At 33.4% G+C, this 12517-nt stretch overlaps 1 protein-coding gene across 6 annotated transcripts in view; it reads right to left on the bottom strand.

The window, feature by feature from the left end:
* The window catches only part of ERBB4 (erb-b2 receptor tyrosine kinase 4), a 985443-nt gene that overhangs the window by 455111 nt on the left and 517815 nt on the right, over positions 1 to 12517 (bottom strand). For all 6 annotated transcript variants that reach the window (XM_045520468.2, XM_045520469.2, XM_045520470.2 and 3 more), the window contains exon 3: positions 1922 to 2108. In XM_045520468.2, the coding sequence (XP_045376424.1) occupies positions 1922 to 2108 (187 nt within the window). The remainder of the gene's footprint in view (positions 1 to 1921; positions 2109 to 12517) is intronic.

The following is a 12517-nucleotide window of genomic DNA, read 5'->3' as shown; positions in this document are numbered from 1 at the left end:
TAATATATATATACATGTAAATATTTGGAAGTTTCCCAAATTGTCTAAATTTTTCACCATTTATTTGACTGCATTTGTTATTAATTCATATTCAAAAAGAAATTAGTAATAAGTCTTGAACAAATACATATTTTTCCTAAACACTCAAATCATTCTTTTATTCATTTATTAATTATTCATCTTTACTGCTACACAAGAAAATATCATAAGTCTTTCTGGCAGTTTAGAGAATAATATTTTAAAATAATAGTGTTACATTTTGATGTGAAACAGGTTAAACAATTCTCACAATCATAAGACCTAGTGTAAGCTCACTCAATATATAAGGTATGTTTAAATGTGGCATAATTTTGATTAAATAACTCTAATATTTTAATAGTGTGATATTAAAAGTGGAAATAAATAATTCTTTAAAGACTAATTTTCTGTGTGAAAGGATTCTTCAAATAGTACATATTGTGGAACAATAACATAATTCAAATAATATAAAAATTTGAAAATAAATTAATTCAATTTTTCTTTAATATAATCAGAGGAAAATCATGAAGAAAACAGTGCTTCCTATGCAGGTTTTAACTGTTATTTTTAGATTCCTAATTTCAATCACTCAGTTTTTCTCTATCTGTTCCATTTCCAAAATTCTTCCTCCTATCATTATTTCCATGCAAGTAGCAATTTAATCAAATACCCTGCTCTTCAGTGAGATAACCATCTTTGAAAGGAAAAAAAAAGGTAAAAATGTTGATGAAAGAATCTATAAATTCTGAGCAATTTGCATTTACCATTATGTCATCAAGTCTATAGCAATCATGTCCAAAATAAATAACATAATCAGCATTCCTTTCTTCAACCAAAATATCTCAATTTTAGCTCACGTCTGGCTAACTATGAAGCTACTTCTAACTTAAAATTATATATTTTATATCCACTATAAATAGAAGAAGCATATAATTTTAATAACCTGACATTAATCTTATTTGTTTCTTAATATTTTAAGGCAATACCTCTAAAATATTTCATATTCCAATATTAAGAAACATCACCACTGAGTGGACTGAAACACATAAAGTCAATAGATATTTTCATGCAAAACACATAGATCATATTAATTTAGATTAAATTAATAGTTTAAACTCCTTTCTCCCACCGTGAGGTAATTAATTACTAATTAGCACAATTTGGTTACAGGCACACATGGTGAAATTCATGATTAAAATCCTTGTACCAAAAGTTTTTCCCACCATAGCCTTTATGAACTCTAAACTACTTGAACTAAACAGGTATCAGTGGGATTTCATGGGCCAGATCACAAAACCAATTCCTTAAAGTGTTTTTGTAGCAAGATAATAATTTCAGATTGCTAGCAATGACCTCTTTCTAATCTTAGGAAAATGTCACTGATGGCATTAAAGCATTCTAAGAAAGAAATACTGATGGCCTTTACTGAGTTACTGAATAAGTCAAAACTGAATTAATACATTTGATATGTTTTCCAAAAACAAGGGATTGTACCAAAAGCTAGATTAGTGGAACTAGATATAATGGTTTGTGGATTTACTGAGCTCTGACGAAAGTGAGAGAGTGTTATGGCAGAAATTTGATGATGTGGTCCACCGTTCACCTGAGACCGTCCAACACAGCATTCTTAAACCTGCTTCATATCTCAGTTTTCAGTCACTGAGCATTTCCTTAGAGCACACTTCTGTTCAGCTGAGATACAGTCATATGTTATCCTTCAGACTGCACTTACAGTATCTCTACACACAGCAAGGGCATCGCAGGGCATCATTTCTCATAAAATGAATAAACAGCAGATATTTAAATGCTTTATAGCGTTCCTCACTGTAATACACTGAGGAACCAGACACACGTAAGTCTACATTGATAAGACTATATTTGCCATCGTGCCTATTTTCCTTACCTGTCAAGTTCTTCAATCCAAGTTCTTGGAGTCCAAAGTTTCCATCTTTTCTGTAGTTTAAAAATATTGCCAAGGCGTAACGGTCCTCATAAAGTTTTGTCCCACGGATAATGCGTAAATTCTCCAGAGGCAGGTAGCGAAACTGATTAAGAGCCACCAGCACGTAGCCCGTGACTTCTCGTATGGACTGAAAAGACACAAAAGATTGCTCGTGTTAAACAAAAAAGCTGTTGGTCAGCATGTTTAGGTAGTTGTCCAGATAAAGATGAGTTTTTTAATTTGAATTTTCAGCTTTTAATTGAATATACTAATTTCCACATCATATTGTACATAATTGCCTTAACATACAAGATCACAAGGGTTAGAATCTCGTTTGAAGTATGAGCTGTATTTTTTTAGGTCATGAATGTGCTTATAGTAAAAAATAATGAGTTTCATTTTATGAAGCATTCTTCAAGCCTGAGATTTGATTATAATTAAAGGAATAAAGATCTCATTCATGGACAGACTAAAATGAGGTAAGAAAACATAACCATCAATCAAACTTTATATTTTAAAAAAAGCATATTGATAAACTTGTCGCAAATAAAACAATGCTGCATTGGATTGTAGACCGGGACAGATTTTAAACTGCTGTGTTAGTGTTTAATGCTATAATTTCAAAGAACAATCACCTTATATATCTCTGGAGAACATACACACATACACACATACACACACACACACACACACACACACACACATATGTATAAAGAATATATATTAGATACTGACTATAGTTTCTAATTTGATTATGACCACAGTTTTTATTTTTACTGTCTATTGTTTAGATATAGTTGTCTATAAGTTAATTACTGGAAGATTTATGAGACATTTTAAAGCAAAAAATGTCACAAAAAAGGTTTTAGGCTTTATCTAAAGCTATAGTTTTTAGTAAAATGTAGACAAACATAATGATGGTAATGAACATATATGTTAATTTTGTAAAATTTAAATATAATGCAAAAGTGCTAAAATATTTGATACTATTTAATGTCAATTTCATTTCATTTTAGAACTTTAGATTTCAGATGTCCCTGTGCTCAGTCCTTGGTCCTCTCTTCTTTGTCTACTCTTACTCCCTTGTCCTTGTCTTATCCAATTTCAAGGTTGAGGACTTCCAAAATTTTACTGCCAAACTGTCCCCTGAACTCCAGAGTCATATCCAACTGCCTGTTCTGCATCTTCACCATCTTTACTTGGATGCCTCATGGATTTCTCGTAAGCACCTATGCAAGACTGAACACCTGTCTTCCTTCCCCAACCCTCCAGAAGCCTTTCTCATCTCAGTTGATGTCGATCCACCCTTCCTGTTACTCAGGCCAAAGTCTTGGGGTCATCTTGACTTTGCTTTCACACACCAAATGCAACCCATCCTATTTGTTCTGTCTTTAAAGGATTAGGAATTCAACCACTTGGGGTATCCACTGGTATCATCTGAGCCACCATCATTCCTAACTGATTACTGCAGTAGGTCTCCAGGTTTCTATTCCAATGCCTTATGGTGTATTCTCAGTAAATGCTAGCTCTGATCTTTTTAAAATGAAAAGCATATCATGAGGCTTCAATTCTTAAGACTTAAATGTCTCCTAAATCAGTCAGAGTGATAATCAAAGTTCTTTCAATGATCAGTCAAAATCTCTATCTGTGCTGTCCAGTACAGTAACCACTTAGCCATACCATCAGCTATTGAGCAACTGAAATGTAGCTAGTATGGATTAAGACGTGTTGTTAGTATAAAATACACTCTGAATTTCAAAGATTACATGTTGAAATGAAAACATTTTAGATAAATTGATTTACATTAGATATCTTATTAAAGTTGAGTTTACCTGTTTCTTTTGACCCCTTTTATTGTGGCTACGTGACAATTTAAAATTATATTTTTATGGCACTCAATATATTTCTACTGGAGAGTGCTACCCTGTATGATCCGGTCATCATTCATTTTCTGACTCTCCTCTTTTTAACTCTCCACCTTGCTCACTCTATTCCAGTTTCGCTGGTTTCTTTACTGTTCTTTCAACACACTGAGCATGGCGCTTCCTCGAGGTGCTCACTGCACTATCAAGGGCCTGAGCTTCTCTCCTTTCGTTATCTTCTCGGCTGATATCCTCACTGCCTTAAAGTTTTTGCTCAAATCTCACCTTCTCAGTTGAGGCCAATCCTGACTGACCTATTTACCATGGCAATCCTCCCACCTTTCTTTGCTCTAATTTTTATCATTCCTACAGTACCTCTCACCCTCTAAAATGCTATATTGTTTATATATTTACTACATTTAGTATTTACAGACTCTGTCTTCACACTCAGGAGAAAAGAAGAGGTTTATGAGTAAAGGAGCAATATCAGTAGCAGTGTTTATTGGAGGGATAAACTCTTTCTGGCTATTACTTAATAAAGCTGTGCCACCTGGCATAGCTTTTGGACTACACATTAGCAGAGGCTGCAAATAATGGAGACCCTAGTGTAAGAAGCATTATAGATAGGAGCCAAGAACAATGACGAACACATAGAGAAAGATCAACTAAACAGAGAAGAGGATGCTCCATGTGCCCTTAGATACACGAGAAAAGTGAAATATAGCTAAGAAAATATTTGTATTCACATATTATTTAACGTATATATACACATATATATTTGAATTAATTACATTGTAAAATATACGTACTTCTAAATCCAGAGTATGTATTAAATTATTCTTAGAAACATTTTTGTTATCTTCATAAAAGTTCCAGTTGAAATTAATAGCTACTCACTTATTTGGATTCTGGAATTGAAGGGATATACTGTTTTAATTGAGATTCTAGTGTCCAAAATGAGTCTCTCTCATTATCTGTTCTGCTTATTTATTACTCTCTGGTCTTGCAAAAATAATACATGTAACTTAAACATTAGCTTACCAATCCTTTTCCTGTGGGAACTTTGGGCATCATTGCATGCCAATGCTGAGAAAGCATATGCTCAACTCATTTTAAACAAAGCCACTCGTAAGAAGGTGATATATAATATATTCATAATGAATTATTTGGTAATAACAATGGTGAAGATCCTATTCACCTTATCCCACACATCCCTTCCTCCTACTGAGCAATAATGTAAATATTAAGAGAGAAAAAGATTATAGCAAATCCCTCAACCCAAGATTTATTGCTCTAACCTTTTCTATCTGGAGGTGCTCATGAAACCACAGAATTTTTAAAGAACTATAGGAGACAAAGATAAAATTCTTGTATTTAAAAGCCACAAATATGCCTTGATTTTGTCCTCTTAAGTCTTCTGTTTTCTGGTATTCACGGTCACATTCTCTCAGGTACTCTTAAACTCTTTCTGTGAACAAGTATCCTGAAACATCTCAATAGGAAACTCCATGGCAGATAATGTGAGCTACAATGCATACCAACTGCAAATAAAATTACAGGAAACAACTTAGTAACAGTAGAATCGCTTAATGCTGAAAAGAGTCAGTAACATGGTTATCAGTTAATATTGGCAGCTCACTAGGAAACCTAGGTAGAAAGTCAAGAGATATCTAAAAGTGTCAATTGAGTTTACAATGTCTGATAAGGTCACATAATCAGGTAGTTCTCTACTGTTCCTCTCCTTTCAGCCATTAGGAAGAACTGGAGTACCACAAGCTTTTTAACTGTCTTGAAACTTTTTACAAAAATAAAAACAACTTTTAAACATATAGACTTAGCTATGAGAAGTATAACAGTGAGAAATGTGGGCTCAACTGCCAGGCAAAGCTGGACTCAAAAGCTAGCCTTTATGCTTTCTAGCTTTGTGGTTTTGATCAAGTTATTTATCGTCACTGAGTCTCAGTTATACCTCTCTTATCAAGGTGCAATAACGATTAGAAGATATAAGAAAAATGTTTGGCAGATTACAAGAGTTCAAAAAGTTCTAGCTGTTACAAATACTATTATCTCTCGTAATAGCCAAGATATATGAACTATCTGTGGACAATCTGAGTTGAAAACAAAAATAATTATAACATAAGAATCATTGTTTTTAATCTCTTTGCCATGTGACCTTCGGTATGCTTATATCTCACCTCTTCAACTTGCAATTCATTCCTAAATTACAGGATTAGTTCCTTATAATATCATTTCTGTGTATGTTACAGCTGTTAGTACAGACTCTGGCACTGACTAGACATTCAATAATGGCTGTTGAATAAAGAGGAATTAGAGTAGAATGCAATGCTTAAGGTCTTTTAAGATACTGTTTTCCATGGAAAATGATTTTATGAACCTTCTGCTAATAAAAAACATTCCTTAGACAGCACAATCTTGACTTGTGCCCAAGGACCACAATGGTAAATAGAAATCGTAAGAATGACTCAGCAAGGAGAAAACCCTGACTCTGGTTCTGGCTTAGTACGTTTAGTCCCAGGAAACCGTCTATTTTGTCAACGGAAGAGTGAATACCCACCTACAGACATCTCTCTCACTCCTTGTGGTGTAAGCGTTGCTGACTAAAACTGATTGATTTCCATTGTCAATGTACACCTCTACAGTTGCTTTCTTCAAGGAGTGAATACATTGATGATCATTAAACCCTTAAATGCTTCAAAGCTCTTCTAACTCACAGGACAATTTGTTCTGCTCATGGCATTTGATGATCAAAATCAAAAGAAATGGAAAAACGAAAGAATTCTGACCAACTTCTCACACCATATTCTCAATAACCTAGAAAAAAATGCATGGTTTCTTGTGAAGTACAGAAATTTGTAACCATTTTTCCCACATAATATTTTAAGAAAGAAGGTGAAATCTGCAGTTATAAACTTCCCTGGATTTTCATGGGTGCCATTCAATCAGAGATGAGAAGAGATTGTACTGCTTCACTGGGCTTTCAATTTACCTTCAGATCATTCCAAAAAAATCAGGCTTTATTATTTCTAAACCTCTATTTCATTTCACAACTCTTAAAGCAACTTATTTTTTTTTTTTTTGTATTTAGTACAATTCCCTTATTCTTTGACTATAGTTGATTTTCTCTAATTTGGTACTTAGTGGGAATAGTGAATAGTTCCTTAAATATTTCTTCATCTACCTGAAGATTCAAGTAATTGCAGTACCTCACATTCCTGAATATTTAATCAGTGTTTAGGGATAATTTAATGCACATTGAAAGCAATGATACATTCTTGGCTAAATGTGTAAATCATTGCTTTCTGGATTTTTTTCCTATTCAAATTACACATCAAATCCTTGTTATTTTTCTTTAATATAAGCAACACTTTGAAAACATACCTATTTACTTTTGTTAAGACCTTCTGTAGCAAGTCAAAATAGTTCTGAATTCTCAACTTCTACACCAGTGTCTTACGCACTTACACCCAATTAGATAACATCCACAATTAATACTAACATATTCCATCAGTCAAGACATCCACAAATATAATAATGACTACTTATGATCAGCAGACTTGCTATTAAATAAATCTGTAGTATCACAGAGAATAGTGAGGAGCAGAGAACTGTGGGAGTGGGGAATTAGGAGGAAACTCCTTCTGCTGAATGACTATAGAATATATGTGTTCTCTGACAGTAACAAATGTAGTAGCAAATGGTAACCACCTCTCTATCAGTAAGGCTTTCCATTAAGTTTCCCTAGGTAATTAATTTCTGTCCCTGCCCTTACAGCAAGTCTGAGAATTTCTAAAGCAGGGAACATTCTTAACTATAATATAAGATTAAGAAATTCACCAGGAAAAAATTAAGAAGCATATAGCAAACATTACATATTCCTGCTGCATGTAGAGACAGAAACTGATTCACTATATATCTCACTCTCATGTGAAACATCTAAACATTATAGCGTATTTGGTTTTGGAATCTTGCTTTCAGTTTTCCCACTTTCCTTAAAAAATCCAATGATTAGGGCATACAGTCAAAAAGAGATTCAAAGTCTGACCTAATTAGATTAGGAAAAACAGGGTAATGCAAAATATCATGTAGCAGACTACAGTAGATTTGAATTTATGCTCATTTTACAGAGCATGAAATAACACTCAAAGGGCAGAGAACTTAATCTATTTCTTCTCAGCAAAACTGCTATTTCACGCCACTACCATCCAGTCTCTTAGGTGCCAGTACTGCTACAATTCCTACTTTCTAAGAATCTACAGGCCACTTATTCATCACTGGCCACTTAGCCAGCTTTCAGCTCATGACTTCCTTGCAGTGAATACCACAGTTCCATTGAAAAAAAGAACTACTTAAATCACCTCTCGCAGAATAATCATCCTTTTCTTTGTCTTCTATATCTTTCTTAGTTGACCAGAGGGTTCTTAATAGTCCTCGTTCAGGTCTACATTCCCAACTGGTCCTTCACTTCCTGATCTTATATTGTCTATACTGCTGTGTCATAGACTTGTTACACTATAGTTAGGTTACACAAATTAAATTTGGAGCTTTCATAAATCCATTTACATAATCATACACAAATCTCAATTTTAAGTGTCTATATTTTAAAATATATATATATACTGTTAAAATTTCCACCATCTCTTAAAATATATATTATTTCCATGTGTTTATATACCTATGATTACATTTTAAACCTGAATTCCAAATTAACATTTTAACACCCTTATAATTATTTAAAATATAATATTGAGGCAGGGTATAGCTCAGTGGTAGAGCATGCCTAGCATGTATGAGGTCCTAGGTTCAATCCCCAGTATCTCCATTAAAAAAATACAGTATTAAGATTTATTGCTTCTGAAAGCAAGATGATAAAGTAGGCATATCCTGAGTTCACCTCCTTCCATGGAAACACCAAAATTACAACTACATATAGAACAACTATCTCTTAAAACAAACTGAAGGCTAGCAACTAAGGATATGAAGAAAAGGACACACAGAGATGGGGGAGAGGGAGCAGAAACGTGGTCTGGCCAGAGCTCTCACCTCTGTGAGATATCACAACCATGAAGGTTTCCCCTGAGGAGTAAGGAGTCTGAACCCATGTAAGGCTCCCCAGCCTGGGGTACTTGCACTGAGAAGACAAGGCTCTATACTCTCTGGCTTTGAAAATCAGCAGAGCACACAAGTGGAAGAGCAGGAGGGCTATGGGAAACTGAGATTCTGTTCTTGAAAAGATTGCACACAAACATCTTGGCAAACCATGACCAGAAACCTACAACAGATACACAAAAATAAAGGGGAAAAAAAAAGGAATGTAAACATAGCTCTAAGAAAGTCATCAAATCACAAAGGAATAGAACAAGAAGAAAAGAACAGAGGGAAACTACAAAAACAACCAGAAAAGAACACAATGGCAATAACTATACCTATCAATAATTATGTTAAATATAAATAGATTAAATGCCCCAATCAAAGGCGTAGGGTGGCTGAATGGAGGAAAAAAACAGAACAAATAAATAAACAAACAAACTAAAAATCAAAATAGGACCCATATATGTGCTGCCTCTACAAGACTGACTTCAGATCTAAATATACGTACACACAGACTAAAAGTGAAGGGATGAAAAAAGATACTCTATTCAAAGAAAAACAAAAAGAAAGGTAGAATAGCAATACTGTATATTAGACAAAATACAATTTAAAACAAAGGCTGTCACAAGAGACAAAAAAAAAGCATTACATAATGCACTCAACACAGGAGCACCTAAACACATCAAGCAAATATTAACAGACATAGAGACATTGATAGAAAATAATAGTAGAGGATTTAAACACCCAATAAACATCAATGGAGAGACCATCCAGACAGAGGATCAACAAGAAAACATTGGTCTTAATTGACACATTAGACCACATAGACTTAATAGGCACATACAGAGCATTCCACCTCCAAACAGCAGAATAAACATTACTTTCAACTGAACATGGAACATTCTCCAGGAAAGATCATATGTTAGGCAAGTCTCTTTATATTTAAGACTGAAATCATATCAAGCACCTTTTCCAATCACAATAGTATGAAACTAGAAAGCAATTACAAAAACAAATAATGAAAAAAAAAAAACAACCCACAAACATATGAAGGCTAAACAACATACTACTAAACAAACAGTGGGTCACTGAAGAAATCAAAGAGAAAATTAAAAAAAAATTTTTTTGAGACAATTGAAAATGGAAAGACAACATTCCAAAATTTATTGATCACAGCAAAAGCAGTTCTAAGAGGAAAGTTTATAGCAATGCAGGTCTACCTTGAAAAGCAAGACTTATCTAAAATAAACAATCTAACTTGCATCTAAAGGAACTAGAAAAAGAACAAAGCCCAAAGTTAATAGAAGGAAGGATCAGAGTAGAAATAAATGAAATAAAGACTAAAATACATATAGAAAAAAATCAATGAAACTAAGAGCTGGTATTGATAAAGATAAACAAAATTCACTTTGGCCAGACTCATGAAGAAAAAGAGAGAGCTAATTAATAAAATCAGATATAAAAGAGGCAAAGTTACAAATAACATCATTAATATACAAAGGATCATATGAGATTACTATAAAAATTAAAAGTCAACAAATTGAATAACCTAGAAGAAAATATTAAAATACCTAGAACTACACAATCTTTCAAAACTGAATCAAGAAGAAATAGAAAATATGAATAGAATGGTCATTAGTAATGAGATTGAATCAGTAATCAAGAAAACTTTCAATAAAGATAAGTCCAGGACCCAAAGGATTCACAAGTAAATTCTACCAAACATTAAGAAAGAGTTAATATCTATCCTCAAACTTTTCAAAAAGTAGAAAAAAAAGGAACACTTTCAAACTATTCTATGTGGCCAACATTACCCTGATACAAAAACCAAATAAAGACACTGAAAAAAAAAAATTACAGGCAATATTTCTGTTGAATATACATATAAAATTCATCAACAATATATTAGCAAACCAAATTCAATAATCTCTAAAAAGGATTATACCTTTGATCAAGTGGGATTTATTGCAGGGAGGGAAGGATGGTTCAATACGGCTAATCAATCAATGTGATATACCACATTAAGAAAAGGAAGGAGAATAAATCAAATGATCATCTCAGTAGACACAGAAAAAACATTTGACAAAATTCAACATTCGTTCATGATTAAAAACTTTCAGTATTTGCAATAGCCAAGATATGGAAACAACCTAAGTGTCCATCAACAGATAAATGGATAAAGAAGACATGATGTATATGTATAATGGAATATTACTCAGCCATAAAAAGAATGAAATTTTGCCATTTGCAACAACATGGATGGATCTAGAGGGTATTATGCTTAGTGAAATAAGTCAGGGAAAGAAAAACAGATACTGTATGTTATCACTCATATGTGGAATCTAAAAAATAAAACAAACAAATAAGTATAGTAAACAGAAACAGACTCACAGACACAGAGGACAAACTAGTGGTTACCAGTGGGGAGAGGGAAGGGAGGAGGTGCAAGATAGGGGTAGGGGATTAAGAGGCACAACTACCATATATAAAATAAATACATTGCAAGAATATATTACACAGCATAGGGAATATAGTCAATATTTTATAACTTTAAATGGAGTATGATCTATTAAAAATACTGAATCACTCTGTTGCAAACCTGAAACTAATATATTGTTATAAATCAACTATACTCATTAAAAAAAAAACAAACACTGTCAGCACTTTCGTACATCTGAGACATGGATCAAAGCATTATAATATTTATTTAATTGTACATGTGATGAGTATTTTCCTCCACAGAGAATCAAACTGGTTAGGCAGTGCAGCCCAGTGTTTATACTTGGGTGCTGCAGTCTAACAGATCCTAGTTTGATTCTTATCTCCTTTACTTATTGACCTTGCAAGAGTTATTTAATCTTAATATCTCTTCTGAAATACAGGGAAAAAAATCTTCTAAATGATTAAAAGTTGAAGATCTTCAAAAGATAATCAATGTCCTCAAAATATTATTGTTAGTTCAATTATACAAAATTTACAAATATTTTGTGTATTTTAAGAATGATCAATAATATGGAAGCAAATATATATTTGACATGAAGTCGATTAATTAAATAATTGGTAGTACAACGTGCAAAAAGTTGTGAACTCCAGTCAGACTGCCTGATGTGGGCTGAATTTTGACCCATCAAATTTATATGTTAATTCCTAACTCCCAGTATACTAGAATGTGACTCTCAGTTAGGGTCTTTACAAAGGTAATTAAATTAAAATGAGGTCATTAGCCCTAATTCAACGACTGATATCCTTAAAAGAAGAGAAATTTGGAACACAGACACAGATGCAGGGAAGATGATGAAAAGAGACATGAGCAAAAAACGGTCATCTACAAGCCAATGGAAAACAGAAGGAAGGAAGGAAGGAAAGAAAGAAGAGAGAAAAGAAAGAAAGAAACAGCCCTGCTGACAACTTGATCACAGAGTTCTAGCCCCAAGAATTGTGAGAAAATAAATTTCCACTTAAGCCTCCCAGTCTGCAGCACTTTGTTACGGCAGTCTAGTAAACTAACACACTGCCTAAGTGCACAATCTAGCATTTAGCAGCATTATGTTGTGTGAATTATTTGTCCTTCTGTGCCTCAGTTTCT

Source organism: Camelus bactrianus, chromosome 5 (genome assembly GCF_048773025.1).
Source record: "Camelus bactrianus isolate YW-2024 breed Bactrian camel chromosome 5, ASM4877302v1, whole genome shotgun sequence".
In the NCBI taxonomy this organism is placed as follows: domain Eukaryota; kingdom Metazoa; phylum Chordata; class Mammalia; order Artiodactyla; family Camelidae; genus Camelus; species Camelus bactrianus.
This window is presented reverse-complemented; position numbering and strand designations above follow the sequence as displayed.